Here is an 18238-nt window from a genome sequence, read left to right on the forward strand (position 1 = left end):
CCAGCGGTTAAGAGTAGAACTGATGGTATTTCGCAGTATCAGAACTTCCCAAAATATAGTTCGATTTACAATTTTTAGCTCACTATTCAACCAAAGATTAATCCATAAACATGCTTCATCAACCCCATTATCATCTTCGTGTTCATCAGATCAATCTTCTAGCATACAAAAACTGTTTCACAAAGATTGGTTATCTCCAAATGAAGTTGTTAAAATCTTCACTTCATTAGAACTCAATTCAGTTCTTCCTATGTTAGATCATATTTCAAAGCGCAAAGATTACAAACCTAATGAATCCCTTTTCAATGTGATCATCAACAAGCTTGGTGAAGCAAAAAAATTTGAAGCAATTGATGGTATTTTGAAGGAGATTAAAACCCAGAAAAATTTCCGCATTTCTGATGAGTTTTTCTATAATGTGATCAAGATTTATGGTAATTTGGGTGGTTTAGATAAAAGGGTAATCGAAATTCTTTTCAATATGCCTGAGTATAATTGTTGGCCTTCGACGAAAACCTTCAATTTTGTGCTGAATTTTTTGGTGTCTTCGAAGAAATTTGATGTGATTTATGAGGTTTTTCTGGGTGCTACTAAGCTTGGAGTTGAGATTGATGCTTGTACTCTTAATATTTTGATTAAGGGGTTGTGTAAATGTGGGCAGTTGGAGGATGCCTACCAAGTGCTCGACGAATTTCCTAAACAAGGGTGCAAACCAAATAAAATGACTTATTCTACTATAATGCATTGTATGTGTGAAAAGGGTATGGTAGATGAGGCATTTGGGTTGATTAATAGGATGGAAAAAGAAGGGGTTTCTCCGGATGCAGTATCGTTTAATATATTGGTTTCGGGTTTGCAGAAACAAGGGAGGATTGAGGAAGCAATGGAGTTATTAGATAGAATGAGGCTCATGGGTTGTGATCCTAATAAAGGAACTTATCAGGAGGTTTTGTATGGACTGCTCGAATCTAAGAAATTTGTTGATGCCAAAAACTTTGTTTATAAGATGAGGTCTAAGAGCTTGATTCCTAGCTTTTTGTCTTACAAGTTGTTGGTGTTGGGACTTTGTGAAGAGAATTTGCTTGGAGATGTGGAAAGTGTCTTAAAGAGTATGGTTTCGGTCGGATTCGTGCCCGGGATGGGAATGTGGAGAATTGTTCTTGGAAAGATTTTCCCTAGGCATGATGCTCCTGTGGCTGTATCTTTCAGTGAAATTGTGAAGGATTAGCAATTTGAATTCGAAATTTGGAAACCGCTTTTTTTAAACCATTTTCACAGAGCCAGGGAACTAGCCAGGGCAATTAGAGGCAAAGTTGCAACCGTTAACAATCATGAGAATTAGGAATGTCATAGACTGGTTAATGATAAAGAATTAAATGATTATCAACCATATTATGAATGTTGGAAATCTTGAACTTCTTTTTGTTATGCCATCATGCATTAGATCGTTATAAGTTCTAACATTTGCTAACATAAATAGATTTCATAGCATAACCCGAAGATTGTTTAAAGACAACAAAAAACGATGTAATGCTTTCGTGCAGATAATGATTCCTATTTTTGAAATTACATTAAAGGTGTATTCTCTTAATTGATCTTATCTAAACTTATTAGACCTTATTGAACTTGTTAGACCTTATTGGAATTTATTATACCTGACTGATGCTTTATTAAACCTTATTATTAGACTTGATTATAACTTATTAGAACTTACTCATCTTATTAAAACTTATTAAATCTTATTTAACTTATTAAAACTTATTAGATTTTATTGAACTTATTAGACCTTGTTAAACTTATTAGATTTTACTAAACTTATTAGACCTTATTATAACTAATTTGAACTTATTAGACCTGAAACTTATTTTTATAAGGTGAAGTGAACAAGCTCTAAGATTATGGGGGTAATGCGGTAATCCTTGTGCTGGAAAAGTGAGGCACGATTCCAGAACACTCTCGGTTGCTATACAGTCCAAGATTCAAAACACAAAATGTACTTGGTATACTGGTATTTTGTAATCACTAGAATATAACAGTAACAAGCAATGTGCGAAATTCACATACATGAGTTTGTACCACTGGTATTTTGTAATCACTAGAATATAACAGTAACAAGCAATGTGCGAAATTCACATACATGAGTTTGTAATGAACACCGATTCTACATTTTTATACAACCTGTATCGTCGTATATATTGCCGCCCAAAAAAAAAAAAAGAAAAACCTTTGGTATTTTTCAGTCTGATGCTGCTTAAATGAAGTGCAACAGAGATTAATAATCAAGGTGCCAATGAAAGGTCTGGTTTGGTTTCAATTGCTGGCAACACTTTATCTCCTTCGGAACCACTGATATGGCTGTCAGTACTTTTCCGAACAGGTTCATCAAGGCTAGGCTTAACTGGATCATTTGTCTGAACATGTTCCAAATGATCAACATTTTCCAACTGATCAACAAGTTCCAAATGATCTGCATCGTCAATACCACTTCTTGAAATGAAGCTTGAAGTAATTGGAATTCCCTTGAGCGATTGATCATAAAGAGAGGACGATAATGAGTCTTCATCAGACGAATCAGAATCAAAAGGAATCTCCTGTTTTGAAATATCTTCCTTTTTCTGGGAATCAGAGTCCAAAGGAATCTCCTGTTCTGAAGCATGTTCCTTTTTCTTTGAACCTTTCCTTGAAAATGACTGCTTCAAATGCCGTGCGGAATTTTTTGCGCTATGTAAAATTTTCTTCGCCCTGTCTTTCACATCATGCTTGCCTGAATTCTCAGCTCCACTTCCCTCATTACTTGACCCTCCAAGTTTTCCGTCAGCAGAAAGAGTTCCAGAATGATCTTTATCCACTATAAGATTGACCCCGACCTTTTTAATGTGAGCAGCTTTGACATTAGAATGCAACGATGGATCAGCAACCTCAGAGCTCTTCATTTGATCTTCTTCACTCTCATGATGCCTGTTGAATACCTTGTCAAAACCCCTTTGAATTATGTTACCTCGCTTGGTTTTGTGATCTTCCTTACTTTCATCACCACTATTACTACTGTCAACTAGCAGAGATGAGTTTGGTGAGTCTACTGAGTGGATCTCGGTATCACCCTGTCTGCTCTTTCCTTTCCTCGGTTCCCATGTCTGAGAAACTTCGCCTCCAGGATGATGGACCCACATTCCAGTTTCCTTCTGGCCTTCAATATCAATTGGTTCAAATGTATCAGCAAATGGTTGTGGGTTAGCACTTGAGATAGGTCCTTGCTCAGCCTGTTCACTTTGAAGTAATTCTGATTTCTTCGACGCTGACCTCAACTCTCCAGATGTCTGCTCCTTGCCCTGAAAGCATTCTTAATAGGTGTGAACACTGAATAATTACAGCACTTCCTATATATACAAAAAATGACTTCATACACTAAAAACCAATAAACCCAATAAACACATATATAAATAACCTTTCCAATTGCCTCAACAACAGTAATAGCCAGATGCAATCTTCCAATTTTAACATTTTGAAGAGGCAACCACATGTCATGCCTATGGCCATCCCTAAGCTCATTGATGTTTACTGAACAATTCCTGTTACAAAAGAAGGATCATTTAGCATACTCAAGACAAGTCATACTGATTTTGGAATTATAACCCAAATGCATGGGCACATTCAAAAGCTCGTTTCATAGGCATGCATTACTTGATTCAGGCCAAAATCAAAATCAACATTACCCAGTGCTTTTAAAGACACAAAATTGGGTCAGGGAGAGTGGAGAGGGGTTGGATTTGAGAAAACTTGCCCCAAAATATTAAGGTATTATTCACCCTTAATCCTATGTGTGAATGTGACAACTAGATCTGTGCCATAATACAATTGACAAGAAGCACACAATTAAGTGAGCACTTTCATTCAGTCAATCATCATCAGAAAGCCTAAAGAATAATCTGTCCCCTTGGGAAAAGCATGGAAGTAGCCGATTCATGCATGAGAAGAAAATGCAATTGCTTTTTCTTTGTTCACACATCTTCGGTTCACCAACAGTACAAGGAATCATTGCACATTGCAATGGACCCAAGTGGCCCAAGCCCACTTGTACCAGCAATCCGAACCTACACAAGGAGGAACAAGAGACAGCAGGGAAACAACAACCAATGAAGGCAACAACAACCAAGGAAGACATGTGAAGCATCCTTAAGAAGTAACAAGACAGCTTGAAGTTCTAATGTTTAACTTTCATTTTCTAATGTTTAACTTTTATTAGTAAAAGACAAATAATAATGAAAAGAGTGACTGACTTTTGTGGTCAACTCTCCTTGTAGTGAGTTGTAGTATATAGGGAAGGGGAAGGCAATGGGAAGGGCATGCTTTTAATGAATTAGACTTTTGTATGAGTTAGTAGCCTAAAGTTACAGAGATTAATAGCCTCACGCTATTACTTATCTTGTAACCTTTGACTCATATTCAATCAAACTTCCAACCTTCCTTCAATCTCATTGTTTGATTATTTTTATATGCCACCAAATCAGAAAATCAGTCCATAGCACACATCTGGGTGACAGGGTGTACAAAGAGTGATGGCTTATAAAGAAGAAATGACAAACTACAAAGCTAGAATTGCTCCTCTAGCCATTAATGAAAAAAATAAAATAAAAAATCGTACTCATAAGCCAGAACCCACTAATTTCTACCTTGTACTTTCTAATCACCACTTAACCATTGTCACACTAGTTTCTGACCAATCCTCTTAAACTTTATGTTACCCTTAATCAGTGGGGCAGACAGAAAAATAAATAAGCAATATAACATGAGACAGCCGAGATAATAGTGATATTCAAGTTTGGCAATATGAGCCAAAATCAAACTGAATAAATAAATAAGTAATCATTTTAGCTCTCATATCTTTTATTTATTTTTATCTCATATTTTCTAAAGTAAATAATAGTAATAAACTGAATAAATGACATGACAAGGCTAATCAAACTGCGTGCACTGCAAGAATACACATAGAATACCAACCAATATACTTCATTCTTTTTTAATTGTAACGCTGGGGGTTTTACGCTTGCCATTGCACATTTTATACCATCAATATCTTTAATTACACTTTAGCAGTTGCCCACATGATTTGAAAGTACAAATAACGACGAATCTAACAAGACCCCACATAACTATGTTTTTCCTAATGCATATATCACAAAAGACGGTCAAAGGAGTTGGTGAAAATAGTGTGAATTTTCTGATGTTGCAATTAAAATAGAATGGAGTAAGTATGATTCAATTGTTATATTAGTTGGATCATCAATATACCCATAAAGTGACAGCATAAGAGATTGAGGACCAACCCAAGAACATCATCCACTGAAAAACGGTCCTTGTCAAGAACTTCCATTGCTAGAACATTTTGTCCTTCCCATGAACAAATAGGGACCTTAAATTCCTCTTGCCATTTAGGAGTCAATGTTTTCTTCTGTACTTGAGTCCTAAATCTGTACTGACCAAGTTGCCCTTTCACATAAGGATCAGAAAAACCTGAAGAGTAACCAGAAATTACAAGTTATAACCAATTAACAAAAACTATGTACAAGAAAGAAAAAATGGGCACTGACCATTTAGGTCTGAAGCCTTCAGCTCCACTGCTTCAACAACTTCCACATTTGCATAAGCAAGAGGTTCTTTCACATCCACAGAGAACCACTCTTCTGTTTCATCATAGCCAATAAACTTCATAAGTATATAAAGATTACGGACCAGCACATATATAGTGTCTTACTTTAATCAACACAACTTCTAAGTCAACAACCAACAATGACTACATTATATTTTGGTCAAGTCTTTTCTCTTTTCCTGCACTGATTAGCCACACTCCTGAATTCTTGATTAGTTCCTCATGAATTGAAAAAATAAGAATACAACTACTCATGTGATCTTTCTATGTTATCCAACTTAGTTCCTTTGACCACCCCCAAAAAAAATTAAAAAAAAATAAAATAAACAATAAAAAATAAAAACTTTGTTCCTCTTACTCTCATGTCCTATGCCATTTACAAATCCTTCACCAACCACCCCACCCCGCACCCCCCCCCCCCCAAAAAAAAAAAAAAAAAAAAAAAAACACTATCCTCACCCAGCCACCCCCAAGTGTTGATACCTTAATTAAACCAATAACCTTGGAATTCGAAAAGGTGCTGGTCTAAGCATCAATAAAGGAACTCTTTCTTTATGGTTTTAGGTCTACGTCCTTATGGCTGTGGTCACACAATTCTTTTCTCAATGCCAGGCCCATATTCACCGTAAATTTCTAACAAATTCACTGATTTGTACAGATGTACACTATTGCAGTACCTCATTAGCCTGGTGTGTATATACACACTAGGCTAATAAGGTACTGCACAGACAGTATGCTGAATAACTTACCAGGTTCAGGTGATACAAATTTCTCCATGTCAACAACTAGCATATTGGGCTGCCAAATTGTACACTTCGATTTTAGAACAAATACATATATATAATAGAAGTTACGCAAACATATAGCCAATATAAGAGCTGGCCAAGAAGAGCAGAAATAAGAAATTACCTCAACAAGTGTCTCCTCAAACGCAACAGCCAACAGATTATCCTAAGACACAATCATTAATTATAACAAAGAGTTAATATGAGACAGTGATGACAATAGAAAAAATAAAACTGATTGGAACATGACATGGAAATTTTTTACCAGCCACCCAGCGATTCCAGGTAATTCTGTTACATCAAGACCATGGTTAAAGAGTGGTTTGACAATCATCTGAAAGTATGGAGGTTCAGCAAAACACACGCGCAATCGTCCTATGAATGGCCAAGAGCGTAGAAATTTCACTCCAATCAGCACCTAAAACAATCAACAGAGCACAAGGACATTTGTAACTGTCAACTGTGGATTCAAATTCTAAAATCCTCAAATGTTAGATTATCCAACAAATTCAAAATTAAATTTCACCCATGCCAAACATGTACTAAGTTCAAGCCTAGAGGCCCTAGACACAGATTTACAAATTCAAAAGACCCTGAAAAATCCCTTTAAGACCCAGACCCTGTTCAGCAATAAGATTTTTATTGGATAAAGAGTTTTAACCAGATCAAAATGTGGCAATTATAAAAGAATGGAAGAAGTAATGCTTACTCCATTGCTAGTAGTCATTCAAAGGAAATAATTTAGGCACCCTAATAACTTAAAAACATTAATGTTCTTAGCCAAAATGAAAATTACTTGTTAAGCTACCTACACTTCTAAAGAAAAAACATACTTCAATTTTGGTTCAAATCAAGGTTCCAAGGGAAACACCTAGTCACTTATTTTGCTTACATCTAAATTTTCAAATAACCTCTGGTTAATCAGAGATATCACTGCCAATTAACCGGTGGTATGCTACGACAAGAAATATTACTGTGATGTGTGACAATACATACTAAAATAAGTGAGATTCGGCATAAACGCACAAGCAATACATGGCAGCACGTGAACTTGAATTGTGCCTGGGACCCCCTTATGAAAAATTTGGCACCATATAGCATGACACATAACTAGCATAACTAGTGGGCTTGGGCATGGACTTGGCTAGGCATGACATGGCACATAACCTAGATTGTTTATACAAGGTAAGTTTGCTTACCGTAGATCTCTTATACCACCTTAGACAGGAGAACTGGATCTAACTCTGATGACTCCAATGACACATTGACCACTTTTTGAAAATCCGAAATTACCCAACCCACCAGGTAAAAAGGTCAAAGGGTCATAAGCTAGATATTTTAGTTGATGTGGGTAATTGAAAACCATTTACACTTTTTCATTTTTTTTTTATTTTGGGCAATTTTGGTTTTTTGACTATGTTTGGCACATACAAGATAGGTTTATTTTTCCCAATTTTGCACTTTCCTCTTTTAAAGCCCCTCATCATAGAAAACAAGCACTTTCTTTCTCTCTCACTAATTAAACTCACACTCCACCCACTGGCAGATCTAAAGGGGCCTAACCGGGCTATAGCCACCCCTTAATAATCCTTCAAATTTTAAGATTCTAATATAATTTAATTAGCAGAGTTGGTTTTGCTCAACCATTCCTAACTTTATATACCCATGTCTTTGACTCTAGTCATTAATAATTTCTGCCTATTTGCACTTTGCCCTTGGCTTGCTACTTTATCTACAATTTATTTTCCCTACTTCTCATCTTATACTTTTGCTGCTGAAGTAAAAAAACTACATCCCCTAAAAATACATATAGTTACAGCCCATTTCTATATCCTATATACTTAACACTTTATCACATAAGACTAGTGTATGCTATTGTATTTCTTAAGATGTACAAGTACAAGTTGAAAAAAAGTTAGTTGTGACCCACCAAATGCGCAAATCCTTGATTAATGTATAAAAATTACAAGGTTCACTAAGACTATGGGCTCCAATTGCACCAAGGGTGCATGAGGCGCACTATACAAAACTATAAAAAGAAAAGAGCACTTTACCGGTCTAACCCATTCGCATAGAGCCGCACATTTTCACACACAAATCCAAGCCTCTAATAAGCCACCAAGTGCACCACCTAAGTTTCAATCCCTTCGATTTCTTTTGCTAATGACGTAGTTCAGATTTACATTAGCACTAAGTCATCAAGCAAATGAACAACATCCTCCTTGGCATGACACAACCGGCCAGGTGGTACCAAGTTTCTTTTAGAAAAATAAGTGCAGATTAGACCAGAAAAAATAAGTTCAAATCAAATCAGATCATCATTTTATGTGAGGTTTTTTAACGCAAAATATCTTTAATTACTTAATGAAAAAAATATAAAAATTATATATTAATAAAATACACATTAATACGAATCTAACAAGACTCCACTTGATATATTTCTTCTTTATAGATTATCGTACACATAAGGTTAAAGTTTGGTCAAATCAGACAATCACATCAAATCAGATCACCTCAGACCAAATTAGATCAAATAAGCAAAGATAAGGTGAACTAAACAAGCCCTTAGTTTCTCGATTCTTGACCTATGTTTGATGCAATGTTTTTATAGTAAGTGTTAGATGATTTTAAAATTTCAGTTGGTTGTTGGCTGTGGTCAGTTAAAATCGGGCAATAGAGAATAAGAAGACATCAAGATGAAAAATTGCCTTAATTATTATTGTAAATTTACTGAAATTTTGGCAAAAGTTTTGATTATAATACACACACATACTTGTTTTTAAATGTTTTTGGGATAGAGCTCAGGATAATCAAAATTAACTCAAAAATCTGTGACCCTGAAAAATCGGGTACCCAAATGGCCAATAACTCATGGACCAATATCGTACGATGTACATATGTATATTATTCGATAATAAGATTTGTTAGGACAAATACTGAAGGGAAAATGTAGGCGAATTCTAGCAGGAGCCTAGCTTTGATGAACTATAAATACTGCAATATATCAACATAACTATGCACAAGAATACGAGAGCAATTATAATATAGGCAGGAATGTTTGAGAAGATTTCCGCATAACAGTTGGGCAACGTCAAAGGATCTCTACCAATTCCTTTTCCTATTGCATAAGTTATCAGCTACTCTGTAGTTGACAATGTCTACATAAGAAGATATATTGTGGTGTATGTTGATATAGTACCTTGAATTATTGGTCCAATCCATGTGGATGATAAACAAGAAGCATAAGAGGATCTCAATCAAGAGATCATGAAACTAGATGGGAGAAAAGTACCTAAGAGTGAGTGCTTTATGTATTTGAGGTCTATCTTTCATTAGAAAGAACAACATGGAAATGTTGTGCGCAGGTGACAGAAGTGAACCAGGCAATTAAATGGGATCACTGTTCACACAACTTTTTATAAAGATGAGAGACATACCAGCTGGAATGTCAGGCACTCAGGCTTACAAGAAAATTCATGTTCAAAAGATGAATATGGTAGGTATGTGTATTTTGAGGTAAATAGTTCACACTTGCTGATGTGAAATCCTCAAAAAAAAAAAAAAAAAAAAAAAAAAAAAAAAAACTTTACATAATTTTACCACCTTCTAGATGCTACTTTTTCCTGGGATTTTGTGTTATAGGAATTATCAGAAACAAAATATATAAGCAAAAAGTTAAAGACTTGAATCAATAATTGCAGAGTTAATTGAAACAAGCTTCTGAGTCTGAATCTTACACAATTTTAGATCAAGGTTATATGATTACAAAGATATAAATAATCACAAAGATTAAAGCTCACAAAGATGCTAGTTCGAGAATAAAATCTCATAAATGAAATGATAGGCAAAAAGTTCCTCTTAAAAGTGTTTTTCTCCCCCTTTTATACTTTGCTACTACTCTATATAACTTCTACTAATAGCCCTTGGATTACAATTGAACGGTGAAAATCAAATTCGTTACTTAAAAGAAAAGGTTGATAAATTAGTAACCGGGCTGCTGACCAACCCCATCAAGCGAATTCATCCGATCAGGCGCGCCAAAGGTCCAAAATCTACGAAGAAAACTCACCAACAAAATAGCTTCGCCCCATCCCCCAAAGGCAATCACTTTCGATCAGGCAGATAAGGTAAGAAATGCTCCTTCATATACTACTATGCTGATCAGGTTGGACAGGGTGGGAAATACGCCTTTACAAACTACTCTTTAGGCCTAAATAAAATTATTCCTTATGCTTCAACCACTATTTGTTAACCTTCCAAAGAACCCTCGGTTATTCTATGGAATCAAAACACCACTCCTCCCTCCCTCGTCATTACACCATCATTATCTCTTTTTGAGAATTCCTTGGTTATTCTATGGAATCAAAAGACCACTCCTCCCTCCCTAATCATTACACCATCGGTATCTCTTGTTGAGAATTGTGTCACAATTCATGATCAAAGAACCCACCAAACTAGGATAATAATTACCCCAAAATGAGGGTAATAGTTTCCCCTCCCCCCTATCATTACACCATCATTATCGCTTTTTCCTTGTAATCACACCATCACTACCTCATTTTTCCTCACATCTACCTAAATCCATATTTATTTTCTTTGGTTCGACATTTTTTACCCCATTAATATACTACCCTCAATCCAAGCATGCCCTAAATAAATCACCAAAAATTGAAAATTTAAAGTATCTAAATAAAAACTCAAATTGTAATATATCATATCTCTAATAAATAAAACCAGTCTCGCAGCCAGGCCATGAGACAGCGACACTTGGCATTCTAGTTTTTCGCTAAGTGTCACGCCACGTAGGCGATAAATAGGTATTATTGTAACATATATGATGTTAAGTAAGCGAAGTTTGGATACATTTTTAAAGATAAAAATGTTGTATAGAGTAACGATATACTTCTAATATTTCATATATACAAAATTAATCATAACTTTTAATAAATATCTTATAATTCAGTACTATTTCCATCATAAAATTCGTTTTAAAAAGTTCTTTAAAATACGATCCATTTATAATATAATAATTTATTTTAAAAAATAATAGTGAATATTGGTAAAAATACTTAGTAATTTAAGTTAATAGAAATATTTAATTTATTCAAAAAAATAGAGAATATGTAAAAATAAGTTTTAATCAGTAAAAATAATATTAGTTTGCTAAAAATACTTTTAGTTCAATAAAAATAATTTCAAGTCAATAATAACATAGATACATATTTATAAACAAAACTAAAAAAAAGTACACTACTATATAAATTATCAAGAGAGGATATATGACCGTATTTAACATTCACGCCAAAAGTTTATCCTAAATCTTATATACTCCATACCATCAGGCAGGCAACAAATTAGTATTTGTATAAGATTAGACAAATGCCCTAAAATATACCAAGCATGTCTAAGTTATGTTAGACAGATCTCACAAAGGGCTGTCACATAACGACAATTCTTTTTAAAAAGGCAGGATACTTTTGAGAGGGGAGGGATGTATAGGAAATGGCTCATTAAAGATAGATCGTTGGTAACATGGTAAGGTCACTACATAAAAAGCTATCCGATGCATACCTTCCCTTCAACATGCAAGCCAGTCAAGTGCATCTTTGCCACAATTCCAAATCCAAGTCTCTTCCTCAGTTTTGCAGCAAGTATTGCACTCATATCATCACCTGTCAAAAAATTCAGGCCGAGCTCCAAAACCTAAATGCACAGAACAGTCAAGTCTTCTTGGTAATAACAAAAAAATGATACAAGTCTTCTCCCCGGTAATAGAACAATAACCACAGATTTTCCATTAAAAAATTACTCTAATTCAGAGGCAAGGCTAATAAAATTACCAAATGGTCATCCTCAGTAGAGTCGCAAAGTACTCGAATGTCAGTGAACAAAGGTGGGGTCCTTCCCAAGTAAAGATGTTGAACGGCTGCTCGTTTCTAAGATCAATAAAATAAAATTTTCAGTATAATGAAAAACTAGCTATAAACATTTATCCATTTACATTAGTAGAAACAATTTGATATACTAGCATATGTTTACCAGACTTCCTAAACCTCATTACATTCCCATTTCTCTTATGCTGAAAAGCAAAATAAATAATACTACTAATATTGTACTTTATATCATTTATGCATAAACAAACCAAATCAACTACAACACATTAAAAGTTCAAAGATGCTCGAAAGTGACCAAAATCTAAATTATGCATACAAGCCATCTCAAAAAATGAGAATTTTTAAAAATAACTTATCAGTGCATAAGTGAAGAATTTTATAAATAACTTATCAGAGCATAAGTGAAGCTAGCTTCAGTGCAAATTACTACAGCAGTGCATAAAAACTAATGATACAATCAAAGAACAATCCTAATCCTAGAATTTACCACCATAAGATCCTAGTCTTAGTCGCAAATGATTTGGAGTCAGGTATCATGAATTGTCATAAGGAACCAACCGTCTGATAAAGAAAAAGGACATAACAAGATAAACTTGGTTGAAAAAGTTTGAAAAAAAGGTGTGTAAAGTGATAAAAACAAAGAGCATCCAAGTAAATTTTAAGAGAGTTTTAAAAGAGTACCAACAATAAATACTATGCATTCATAAATACATTCCTAAATACCCATCAAAAAGGCCCCAATTTGAAAGCGAGGGATAACTCAAGTGGTTAGAGCTTCCCTCCCGATTCCAAGAAATCCTAGGATTGATTCTCATCACTCGCCTTTGTGGCTCTCTAAACGACAAAAAACAAAAAACAAAAAAAGGGCCCTATTTATTAACGTGATTGTGTCTCTTATACAAACCCCAAAAATCAGATTCCTCTTATATCCAGAATGAATCAATAGTGACCCAGTGGCTTGATCCCACATTTGGACAGGATTATCTGGGTTCATATGTATGCGGCCTAACCAACCAAGTCAAGTATCATAAATTCCATGGTTTGTACTTCTGTAGAAACAAAAAACTGGGAAGGAAAATCCTCAGCGAAATAATTGTCAGTAAAATTCAAACAAAAAAAATGGAATCATACTACAGTCCATGGTTTGTACTTCTGTAGGAACCAAGGTATAATGGGAAGGAAAATCCTCTGCGATATAATTGGCTCCAGACAAATCGGCCACATTTTTTCAACAGCATGATTCAACCACCTTACAGTCTCAGAATCTGTTAGTATCTGCAGAAACAAAAGGCAGATTCCCAATTAAAATTTTATCCACTATAAGCGTATTCTCCACAACTACAAAGGACAGGCAAATTCAAAAAGTACACAAACGGTGCTTTAATATAAATCATCAAACTATCAAATATAACTTCAATGAAAAAAATAAAGTAAAAATTCACAGAAAAGATTCATACCCTTCTTTGATTGGCTGCTTTTCGTTCATCAAATTGCAACTTTCTCCTTAATCTCATAGCATACCTTTCATGAATCTAATTCCACAACAAAAAGGCAATAATTAAGAAAACTTCATCCATCATCTTCTTTACTTAAAAAGCAAAATTTTATTCTTAACATGTAAAAAACTGTGAAAAACATGATCATTAAAAAACCAAAATATAAGTAATAAATTAGAACCTCAATTAAAATATGTAAAGAAAATGATCTCAAAATAATTTTACAAAAATACAATAAAATCCCATTCTAAAAAACAAAACCTCCCTAAATAAGGCCCCAAATTCCCCAAAACAAAAACCACTTATTACACAATTTGAAAGATCATGATCCCTAAATCAAAAACATAAACACCAAATAACTCCAACAAGTAAGCAATTGGGAAGAACATGATAGAAATTAAATTAAAAAAAATATACCCAAAAAAATAATTTAATCATAGATTAAAAAAATTAAAAAAAAATATATCAAAAGGTAAGAAAGTATACAAACCTGGTACAAATAAATTAAAGAGATGAGATAAACAACTGGGTGGCAAAAATTGTAGGAATTAAGCAGCCAAAGCAAAACCAGCACAATGCAAACATGATGAATCATTGAAATCTCTGTTATCACCATTTTTTATTTTTGGGCAATTCTTAAAATTTAGTAAAATTCACTAGTAACTAAAATCAAAGTACAAGATCATTTAGATTGAAAAAAAAAAATCCAAATTGATTTGAGTAAAGGAATGTTTGAAAGCTGACTGTTGTTGGTCAGACGAAGGATTTTATTGGGGTGGAGAAATTCAACGAAATGAAAGATTAAATCGAGAAGAAATGATAAATTTAAAAGGAAAAAAAATCTGGAAAATGATTTTCGAAACTTCGTATATTGTACATATACTCTGTTCATTTATCAGTGGCAGTTTTTAATTGAGACTACTTTTGTGTAGGATAGAGTTAAATTCCTACAGGTGGGTTTGCTTGAATTCTGGGCTCTAGACACGTGATCAGGTGAGTGACTACGACGTGGTATTACACACATTTAAAACTTATCCTTTATTCAACAACGGCGGTCTTGTGCATATGGTATTGTATTTGGTCGATCATTATTGAGTTGTTAAAAACTGATTCAATTAATTCAGACTTAATTTTGTACTCGTGTTAAAAAAAAAAAAAAAAAAAATAAATAAAGGTTACTTGACCCTACAATGACCCTAGTCCCTAATAATTATTGGATGTTAGATTCAAGATTAGAATTAGTAATGGATCAGCTCGGGTCGGATGGGGTGAATCTAAATTCGATCCGTTTAATAATTGGACTGTGGATTTGGGTCCAAAATCGGATCTGAATCCGATTGACCTGAGTCCGAGTTCGAATCCGACTCACATTTTAAGGGTCCGAATCCAATCTGTTTATTCGGACATCCAAATTGATCCGAGTTTTTTTTTTTTCTTTTTAAGAATAATGTGTGATATACTTATAATTGCTTGTATTATCTCCAATAATCTTTTTTACATAATATAGATGCGTAAATATTCGTAAAAATCTAGGATTTTAAATCTAAATATAACCTATGTAAATTATAAATTAAATTTGCTACTAACAAACAAGAAAACATCCCAAGATATAAATTGCTACCGGCTTATCTTCATACAACAACAACAACAACAACAACAACAACAACAACAACAATGTAAATTTTAAAATGTCTTTCAATATGTATTTGGACTTGGACTCGGACTCGCTCGGACTTCGCACAGGGTCCAGGTTCGATCCGCCTCCTTTCGAATTCAGATTTACTTTGTCGGATTCAGACTATTTTTAAACAGATTCGAATCGAAATTTTTTTCTTCAGATCGAGTGGGATTCGAATCGAATTCAGATTGAATTGTCATCCCTACTCGAGACCCTTGTCTTGCTAGACATATACTGTATGTGCCTAGTATAAAGACAAACTGTGAAATTGTCCCCTATCGATTCGATTTTACAGGAACTAGACTGCTTAAGGTTTCACTTTTTGAAAACAAAAACCAACCAAAATTGATACTGTTCGACTTTGAAATTGAACTGAATTAATAAATATTGACTCATATAATGATATAAAACCCAAACTTGATATCAAACGGACCCGTGATAATCCAAACAAAATTGAACTCAATATAATCAAACTAGTTAGTGTCCCGACCCATTTTAAAACAAAATTGTTTCCTAAATCGTTTATGAACCATAACCCATTAAAGTAGAGTCATTTTCGACTCATATTCAATTAATTAACCTGAACCAATTATAACTTGTGACCCTCTTCAACCAACTCATTTTTCAACCCGTGAACCATTTGCATGATAAAAGGATATGGGTTATTCAACCAAATATAAATTAAAGAATCAAGTGTTAAAAGTAAGGTTATATTAGGTTATTTGTAGTGTGAACAGAGATATTTTATTTTCTAAAATGAATATGGTGCAATATTTGTATAACATCTTTGAAAGACAAGTATTATGCTAATACATAATACTTTCATAAATAGTCTCAGGGGCATTCCCGGAAGAGGTTCTTAATGAAGGAGAACTGTGGCAAGACTTTCTCGGGTCTATGGTAATACCATTTAAAGCAGCCCTCTGTCGGGCGAGAAAATGAAGAAGCTCTCTCTAGGTAGATGTACTCCTTATTATCTCAGTGTCAGTGTTTGAGGAACAACAGCGAGAATGAGTGTAGCCATTTCCACTGTCTTTTTCCTTAGCTTAAGATGAGTTCATAGGCACAGTACAGGTTACGTAGTCAAAGCGAACATGATTCGCTGCTAGTCTTTGCTTCGGTTGGTCTACCTGTTGTTTGCAAGATCCAAGGTCGGGCATGAAGCTTTGGCTCAGTAGGCTTTGGGATCGCTTACCTTGCTTTGGCGTGCCAGAAAGGTAGAACTCTTGCTTAGTGCTTGCGAAGTATTAAGGACTGCAAGAGCTTCGATTTAGACCGAAACAAATAAAAATAAAGGTAGTTTACTTGCTTACTTATTCAATAAAGTAAACTACCTTTCTCTACGCAACCCGGGGCTTTCACCCACCCGAGCGGAGTCGAGCCTTCACTGCCTTTCCTCGGCTCACTTCCCTTATAGTGGTGAATCTCGTGAGTCGAAGGATTAAGATCAGTCTATTGCTACTATACTGATGGTGATAAAGAAAGAGTGATTTGCTTACCTTAGTAAGCTCTCTATCGGTTATGCCTTATATGCTTGCTAAGCTCTTTATGGTAGAAGCTCTCACTTTCTACCCATTATCCTTAGAGGAGGTGTAGACTACATTGAGTGAGTAGCCCCGCTAGGAGTTCAATCGCACGTCCGAGATTCTGATTCTTCTTTAACCCTTATCAAGGAGGGAGGACTATTAGCAAATAATGCATTGCTCAACTCATCAGATTCTTCATTAGCCCGACTATGAAAGATAACTTTATGGCAACATGATCCACTAGAAACCGCCTTTTCTTTTGACTTTCTTTTATTTAGCTTTTTAACCTAGAGTTCGTAAATACTGGCACGAATACCTGAAGATGGAAAAATAGGCTTTGCCAACATTTAGTTCACGAAGTTCCGGTACAAACGAAGGTGATTTGCGAACTTTCTCTCCATTCATTGAGAAAGGTTTTACGGGCCAACATTGGCATCAAGACTTGGGTTTTCGACCAAGTTTGTTATGAGGAACCCAAGCTCAAAAGCTTTTCCATGAAAGACTTCTCTTTCTTTAGGAGACCACCAGGGTGGAAGTAACTAGTTCCTTTCCTTTTCAAGAGGAACTCGCCTAGAAAAAAAATGTTTTCACGCCTATAGGACACCTCAATCCTCTTTAGAGGAGGATTCACACTAGCCAAGGCCAAGGAAGACTTTTAAACTAAGGGATTTTACTCAATATTCACATTCAAAAGAGCTAGGGAATAATTTCCCCTGAGCTTTTGAGCAATATAATAAGACATCGCAATCGCAGTGAGCAAAGAAGCAGCTTACGGGTCTTTCTTTCCTTTCTTGAGTTTTCCCAGGGAAAAAAGCTTCCCTCGAAGTGAAGTTCCCCAACTCTCGAAAAAAATGAGTAGTCGGCCTTTAGCCTAGCCTCAATAAGAGTGTGTTACAGGATCGTGTTAAAGAAAGGCGAATAGCTAGGCTTCAATGGAGGCCTTGCCCGCTCTCCGTTCTAAAATAGAGAAAGGGAATAGTGGAGCCAGGGAAGAATCGGGGTTTTTTTTTTTTTTTTACTTTTTTTACAACATTCTTTATTTTATAGTTTAGAAGGCTATACCCATCCCGCGTTCTATCTATCAAATCAGAAAAATTATAGCAAGAAGACAGCACCAACCGATCTGGACTTTCTTTAAGGGGGAAATTTAGAAACTCGACTTGAAGGCCTTCCTCAGAACTAACTATCATGGGAGCCCATACCTAAGAAGAG

At 34.9% G+C, this 18238-nt stretch overlaps 2 protein-coding genes across 2 annotated transcripts; one reads left to right on the plus strand and one right to left on the minus strand.

The window, feature by feature from the left end:
• Positions 1 to 1538, plus strand: LOC110737523 (pentatricopeptide repeat-containing protein At3g14580, mitochondrial-like). Its single transcript, XM_021917871.1, has one exon. The coding sequence runs from the start codon at positions 23 to 25 to the stop codon at positions 1226 to 1228; it is 1206 nt and encodes a 401-aa protein (XP_021773563.1). The 5' UTR covers positions 1 to 22; the 3' UTR covers positions 1229 to 1538.
• A 456-nt stretch (positions 1539 to 1994) lies between these two features.
• LOC110737912 (C2 domain-containing protein At1g53590-like) lies at positions 1995 to 14754 on the minus strand. Its single transcript, XM_021918258.1, has 12 exons — positions 14313 to 14754; positions 13784 to 13858; positions 13458 to 13601; positions 12273 to 12368; positions 12004 to 12135; positions 6698 to 6850; positions 6557 to 6598; positions 6397 to 6445; positions 5589 to 5681; positions 5325 to 5511; positions 3446 to 3569; positions 1995 to 3329 (listed from the first exon to the last, which is right to left on the minus strand). Exons 1-12 carry the CDS (start codon positions 14436 to 14438, stop codon positions 2280 to 2282), a joined length of 2271 nt encoding a protein of 756 aa, XP_021773950.1. The 5' UTR covers positions 14439 to 14754; the 3' UTR covers positions 1995 to 2279.
• Positions 14755 to 18238: the final 3484 nt, after the last annotated feature.

This window comes from Chenopodium quinoa, unplaced genomic scaffold, assembly GCF_001683475.1.
Source record: "Chenopodium quinoa cultivar QQ74 unplaced genomic scaffold, ASM168347v1, whole genome shotgun sequence".
Classification (NCBI taxonomy): domain Eukaryota; kingdom Viridiplantae; phylum Streptophyta; class Magnoliopsida; order Caryophyllales; family Amaranthaceae; genus Chenopodium; species Chenopodium quinoa.

Coding starts and splice junctions, on each gene's coding strand:
- LOC110737523 (XM_021917871.1), top strand. CDS start 23: ATGGTATTTCGCAGTATCAGAACTTCCCAAAATATAGTTCGATTTACA.
- LOC110737912 (XM_021918258.1), bottom strand. CDS start 14,438: ATGGTGATAACAGAGATTTCAATGATTCATCATGTTTGCATTGTGCTG. Junction 5,512..5,588: donor GAAGGCTTCAGACCTAAATG/GTCAGTGCCCAT, acceptor GTTACTCTTCAG/GTTTTTCTGATCCTTATGTG. Junction 3,570..5,324: donor TCAGTGGATGATGTTCTTGG/GTTGGTCCTCAA, acceptor CTTTTGTAACAG/GAATTGTTCAGTAAACATCA.